The sequence below is a fragment of the Apium graveolens genome, chromosome 7 (assembly GCF_009905375.1).
Source record: "Apium graveolens cultivar Ventura chromosome 7, ASM990537v1, whole genome shotgun sequence".
Classification (NCBI taxonomy): Eukaryota; Viridiplantae; Streptophyta; class Magnoliopsida; order Apiales; family Apiaceae; genus Apium; species Apium graveolens.
Window position 1 is genome coordinate 3877650 of NC_133653.1, and position 7215 is coordinate 3884864.

Sequence of the window (7215 nt, forward strand, 5' to 3'; positions counted from 1 at the left end):
TGAGGGAATTTCAGTGGAGCAAATTTTGCAGGCAGGGCAAAATTATCTATCAACTTCAGCAATTTGATGACATTTAAGTTGGCATTTTGGCTTTTCCATCTCGCCTTGGAGTTGGGACTTCCGAAAAAGCACAATTTCTTGTTCCAACAGTACACACTTCACATTTTGTAAACTAAGATAAATGACAATCACATTTTTCAAACAAACTCTCTAATGTAAATAAACTCCACATTCAGTTGTCAACAAACACTTCAGTACAATGTCTTCAAACATTAGAGAAAGTAGAAGATAAATTTGCGGACCACAATACTGACACAGAGGGCAGAGATGTGACACGCAACCAAGGGAGCAAGTAAATTAGGTTCCAGCCTTCCGACGGCCAACACGAGCCTGAAAACCCGCCTTGATTTGGGCAACCGACCTACAAGAACCGCACTGTGTGCAAGCAAAGTATAATATATACTCAGCAACTTACAAGGGCAGACAATTATTTACAAAGACTGAAATTTAGCAAACAAAAAAAGAGACAGAGACTTCCATACAGGGATCCTTAAACCTGATAGAAGAAATACTTAGAAAATGGATCCGTGAAAATAAATTGCCGACTATACAGTGCTTAAAAGTACAATAATCGTAAAAATTGTGCAATTATACAATCGTTTGGCGAAAGGACAAAATACGGACACAAGTTCATTCGGGAATAATTCTTCCATTAAACACAACTGCACACGGTCGAAATAGCAGCCCACCAACAGAAATTTGGAAAGATGATCCCATAAAACATCGTTTTTTTGCTAAATTCCATAAAACATCTTTACATACCAGAGAAGTTCCCACCCCAACATGCATAATTTAACTACAGTTATGATAAGTTATGTCCGTCAATATGCTAGGGACTAGGAAAGTTCTCTTCTCTATCAGGATGTAAAAATAAGATAATGTAGAGCTTAATGGCATCACATGCCTAGAAATGGACTCATCCTCAACAATTAATATATTACAACACAATTACAGTTTTCACTTTGTCCATTGGAACATGGTTTTCCGTATAAGACAACACAATGACGGTTTTCATTTAGTCCTGAAGGACATGGCTGCCTTTTCCATCTCTCTATATTTTCAGCTTCAAATCTTTGTCTTTAGATAAGTTCTCCTCTTTGTTCTCTCATTTTTCTGCCCAACTCTTTTTCTTTTTGATAAATTTTTCTCCTATTTCCATTATACCCACATTCAATCTACTGTTACCTTACAACTTGAAAATCTAATCCTTTCACCTTCATCTTTTATCACTTTTTTTAGATATTAATCGTTGGTAAGATACATATGAGATGCAATATAAGAAAACCTATGCATTTAGTGCTTTGATGTTTCAGGTTCGGTTTTACTAAAAAGTAATTCGAAAATTTCAGATCAGTTCGGTTTGTCCCCTTTAAACCAACCAGATCGCCCGAGTTTGACTTCCTTTAGATGTTACTATGACATCTAAAGGTCTAATACAAAGAAATCTATAATAGTTACAAGTAGAAACCTCTAACAAAAAACTGAAAGAAGCCCGCCAAGCAATTGAAGAATTAAACCACTATCAAATCGAACGCAAATAATGAGCCTTTTAATATGTGAAATTTTTATTTAACTTCAACAAGACATGCGAGGATTTATCAATAAGGCCTTTAAAATCATGAACCTTGGTCAAAACAAATCAGACCATGTCGGACAAAATGTCAATCACATTGACATGGAAAGTATTGTAGTTTCCTATAAATCATTACTGAATGGTTTCTCTTTCTAATTAAGTTCGTATGAACTAACTGCCAAGTATATAATCCTTAACATGAGGAAAGGGAACATTTAAAGATAGACAAAGAGTAGTAAAACGAGAGAATTAGTACCTTTTCACATCGAAGAAAGAAAAGACGATTCTCCTTTGACAGAATTGTATCTGGACTTTTGCAGCCATTGCAAATGACATACTCATCTGAAATTAAGTGGAACCAATAAATTATTGACAGAGAGCAAGAAAACAAACTACAGGTATACCAACCCTTCAAGGCTCTATATGGATACATGTGAACCAGCCAACCACTTATCACATGCTTGAGTTCGACCACTACACTCCATATTTTTTTCATGTTTATTAATTGTTTATTCGACATGATTCTTAAAAATCAAACTTTATCATCTATAGGTAGTCCATTTAGGATTCTCATATATATGCCTGGACATATTCAACAAACTCCCAGGAGCAATTTTACATCATAAAAACTAGTAAGGGGCAGCTTAAGAGTTTCAGGACAGTAATTGGGGACATCTTGACAAATGTACAAGTAATGTAAAAGAACTTACTAATGTATCGACGCAGAATCCCTTCAAAATTTTTTGGAGCAAATCTCCCCTTAACTACCAATCTTTGTTGTCCATCAAGCGACCCACTTGTACCCAATTCGGCCAGCAAGAAAGTCATTACATGTTCGGGTTGCCTATGCATCCTGGTAAGGCCTAACACAGATTTGTAAGTAAACTATATACTAGACCATGCAGTCAGCATAAGTAATCATAAGTGTCTTAAAAAAGTGATCTCATACATATACGACAAGTCAAATTACATCAAGACTATGGGGCTAAAAACCTGTAACACCAAATAAAAGTAAAGATGTTGCACATTGTTGCATGATATGAATAACAGAACAGATGCAGTGCTAGAACACTGAATTCTGGGCAGGTGGCACATGCACGGAGAACATAAAGAAGCAAGAAATGACAAAAAAGTACAGAACAAACGATGGAACTTGATGCACAAAATAGAATCAACATATACATTCTCACTAATCATTAGGAGCAGAATACAGCATATACAAGTGTAACAACACAGAAGGCACAATGCAGGATGTCAATTAAAAAAAAGAGAATATAATATTTAAGGAAACTAAAGTATATGACAGTACGTTCTGCACAGATCCATGAAGTTCACAAAAACAGTTTTCTTGGTCCCTTCACGAAGAACTTGTGGAGGTCTCATAACTGTTCTCCGTCTATCTCCAGCAAGTTCAGGATTATGCTCGCGAAGAATGTTAAACACACGACCCAAAAGCTGCAAAATGTAAAGATAAAGTCTCAGCCCCTAAAACAGAAATTCCACAACTACATAATAACCAAAAAAGTCAAACAACAAGAAACAAGAGTTACATACAAAGAATGTAGAGAATGAAGAACAAGAAATAAAAAATGTACCACCAGCATCTATCGAACAGAAAATTCAATACAAAAGTTCCAACTGTGCTACTTTATAGTTGCTGAAATACCCTTTTCTTACAAACTTAATAACTTAAAAGAAGAAAAAAAAAGTCCAAGGTCACAGAATTATTTGCTATATCTAGGAGAAATGAATACATTGACTTAGCACTAATGGACTTGTCAGAGTACACAAGGTACTTGAAATTCAGCTTTCTTATGTCTAGCAAGGGATGTAAAGAGACAACTGATGATGTGACAAATAAACTTTATAATCAACATGTGTCTAACAAAGAAAAATAGTACTGCCTCAGTCCCACTGGATTGATTACGTTACTTTTCGACACGTTTTTCAATGCTCGTTTAAAGTATAATTCCATAATACATTTTTAAATTTTTTTTCTGAATAAAAGTTTCATGTTTAAATTTTATTCAAAAAAAAAATTTAAAAAAACATTATGAAACTATACTTTATAGAAGCCTCGAAATGCGTGCAAATAGTGTACGTAAACTTCCGAGTGGGACGGAGGGAGTGCTATTTAACAGACAAATGATTTGCAAGTGGAAAATAACTTTATGCTAGAATCTGAATGGTAGTAAAGAAATTGCCTCAACTATGGAGATACAAAGACTAAACTTGCTCAACCTCTTGAAATGAAAGCTGTGCTCCAGAGTCCGGAGTTTTTATGGTAAAGAAGAGAAGGTGAAAAAAAAAAGAAAAAAAAAATTCTCTCAGATGCTTCCGAGTTTTTGTGGAAGGAAGAGAATATTTTGAAAATAGGGATATGGCGGGAATTATTTGAATAGTTTTATTAGAGCTTCTCTCCTAAATCCTAATCATCCCATTTTTGGGAATAAAGTTATAGAGAGAAAACTGCTAGAATTTTCATTCAGGATCTCTTCTCTTCTCTCCGGAAAAAACTCGGGAGCACGACTTGGAAAAGAAAATTTTGAAATTTTTTATTCTCTTGTCTCGTTAATCTTAACTCGGGAGCACAGTGTTAAGGAAAAACTTGAAAAAGAGCAAGAGATAAATTACAATGTGGACTCAAAATAAATGCAGTAAATGAGCCATAGAAGATTACATCCAGAACCGAAAGGACGGTATGGAATTCAAAGGAAGGTCTGGATTCAATAAGTGTGCAGCAGAAAGCTGCTGGATAATGAATATCAATTGGTAAGTAGCCAGTCAACCACATCCATTGACAAGAAACTTTTAGGTAGCTGGTCAATCACATCCATTGACAAAAGAATTGGTCAATAATTGAGTAACCATCTACTGATGCAAGTATTGGCACAAGTAAACTGTTATTAAGAATTAAGAAAACTAAATTCTAAACCAGTGAACTTAATCTAAAGATTTATGTGAATGAGTAGGAAAAAGGTCGATGATGTCTGTTCCCTTGATCTGCTTGTGCGTAATAAGACATTTTTTTAGAACAAATATTACATTACCGTGTAGTACTGTAGTCTGCTTAAGAACAAAATATTTTAAGCAATTCAATCAAAATATATATAAATGGAAACGTGCACGTAATAGCCTAAAAGGGCTTATCAATGTTATAATCTAAAACATAAATTTGTCATGTGGTGCAATTCTCCAATTCCTAAATAAAATACAGACCTCTTCATATTCATAATCTCGCTCGGTTCCTTCCCAAGGTAACTGCTGTTGCAATACGATGCCTTCTCCCTCTTCATCTTCTCCAATGTTATCTGCAGAAATCAGTATAATTTGGATCACAAAGATTATAAAAAAAGTGAAGTGATAATAGAAGAAATGATGATTAGAAATTCCTATAGAAACAATAATAAAAAACATACCATCCAAATCATCTGCCACATTTTCTTTCTCTTCATCCAACAGAGCAGTCTGCACCTGCAATTCTAATTGGCTCAGGTCAAGAGCTTTAGAGAAATACAAGCATTACATACTCATAAGAGACAGCGAGATAAATAACCTGCTTCTTCTTTTTCTTTTTCAAACCAGCAAACGCAGTGTCAGGCCCGTCAATTACTGCAAGTGGTTGTATCGTCGACATTAGTACGATTTAGTGATTTACCAACTTTTAGACATGTGAATGAGGAAATCCATCACTACAGCACAGCCCCATGAAATGTGTTCAGAAGAATGTGTACTTGAGACACTACAGAGTTGAGCTACTATACCGGTTACATTTTCTGTACTTTCATTTATCTGGTCCCCAGGCTCATCAGCGGGATCTTGAATCACAACCTTCTTCTTTTTCTTCTTTTTTGTGGGATCAAATGGGGCAATCTAAAACATGGTAAAAATAATCATTGTTAAGTTAATGAGACATGTTGATCATGACGGCTTCGGGTATAGGTAGATCCTTGTGCGTAATGAAAGAAGAGAAGATAGCTTTATGGAATGCAAGGTCATACCCAATAGAATATAGCATGATAACTGCAAAATTACCGGAGTGGTTATATGAAGCGGAATCAAGTGATTTGTATAATATTGTGTCACTTGTTTGTGATTGAGGCTGGATGAGCCTTAACCTCTTAAAAACTTTAGGGTTTAAATGGGAAGGGAATGATGGATTTGAACTAATTAGAAAAAGATAATTTTATTTTTTTTTAATCATTTATATGTATGGCACCAAAAATTGCCCCAATTGTAAAGTAATTTATTACGTTGTACTTGGTTGGGATGAATGAAATGGGAGGGAATGAAATGAGATAAGAAGTATAAAATTTATAAATATTCAAAACTTTCATTCTTTCATCCATTCCATTCCTAACAACCTAAACTATAGTTGAAGCACCCCATTTTTACCTCACCCGTTTTCTTCACAATTCTATCATAACTAACTCTCTTATTTTTTCAAATTTTCCCTCTAATCTCCATTAAATTCCTTTAGATTCATCTATTCCATTGAACCCAACCAAACACAACACTAGTGAATACGTGTATACTCAGGAATTGAATTAATTTGAGTTCCATGATTGTAGTACTTGTAGAATATAGAACATTTACGATTTCAGTAGACAACAGAGATTGCAATTTAGCATCGAAGTCAGAGACAAGGAACTCCCATCGGATACATGGCCAAATGTTTACTACGTACATAAAATATGTGTATAACCAAATGATGGGTAAACTACAATTATAAACAAACAAATATGAAATGAAGCAGTAGCAATGCATAGTTAGGCTCCGTTTGTTTCACCAAAAATATTATTCCACCAAATAAAAAGAATTACATCACCAGGAGCTGAATCAACGATTTGTTCTTGATCAGCCATGATTGATAGTGAGTCTGTAAGCAAATACTAGTACATATTAAAACAATGAATAGCAAATAGAATAACATAGATCCACGAATCCAGATTTAAAACAGATCCAGGTTTACCTGAGAAACTCGAACTTAGGGCTTAGGGTTTTGCCACGATAAACGCGCAGCCAGACCGGTAAGATGCTCAGTTGCTCACTCCTGTAATATTGAACAATTTCAATTATTTTCGAAAATGAGATTATTTCAGTTACAGATTTACCTACTTTTTAGATCGAGTTTATTTTTGTAATTATTAATATTAAAAATGATTCAATTCTCACAATTTACGAGAATATCACGAATTTGCAAAATTGCCCTTAACTATCATGGAAAAGCAACAAATGGATGTGTTAATCATTTCTACATAAAGGTTCTATTTTTTGTTACTGGGCCTTGGTATTGGGCCTCGGTTTTTTAAGTAACGCATTGCATGTATTCGATTTCACCTTTCTAAATGCATGTGTTTTTCACTTATTTGTGTTTATGTGATAAACGCATTTGCAATATGCGTTTTTCAATTTTTACATAATCTCGCGTACAATTGTTATATATAATATAAATAATTTTACATAATGTTATAAAAGACACGTAAGCTGCTCTGCATTACTAACAATACAAAATTCATAATAAACTTCACAATTATCACGAAAAAAAATTAACATTTCCTATACTTCGAGATGGAATTGTA

The 7215-nt window shown here is 34.4% G+C and overlaps 1 protein-coding gene across 1 annotated transcript; it reads right to left on the reverse strand.

The window, feature by feature from the left end:
• Positions 1-14: 14 nt before the first annotated feature.
• LOC141672330 (eukaryotic translation initiation factor 2 subunit beta-like) lies at positions 15-6836 on the reverse strand. Its single transcript, XM_074478902.1, has 11 exons — positions 6809-6836; positions 6606-6686; positions 6457-6512; positions 5398-5506; positions 5190-5245; positions 5053-5107; positions 4853-4944; positions 2943-3088; positions 2344-2486; positions 1890-1975; positions 15-435 (listed from the first exon to the last, which is right to left on the reverse strand). Exons 3-11 carry the CDS (start codon positions 6496-6498, stop codon positions 358-360), a joined length of 807 nt encoding a protein of 268 aa, XP_074335003.1. The 5' UTR covers positions 6499-6512; positions 6606-6686; positions 6809-6836; the 3' UTR covers positions 15-357.
• Positions 6837-7215: the final 379 nt, after the last annotated feature.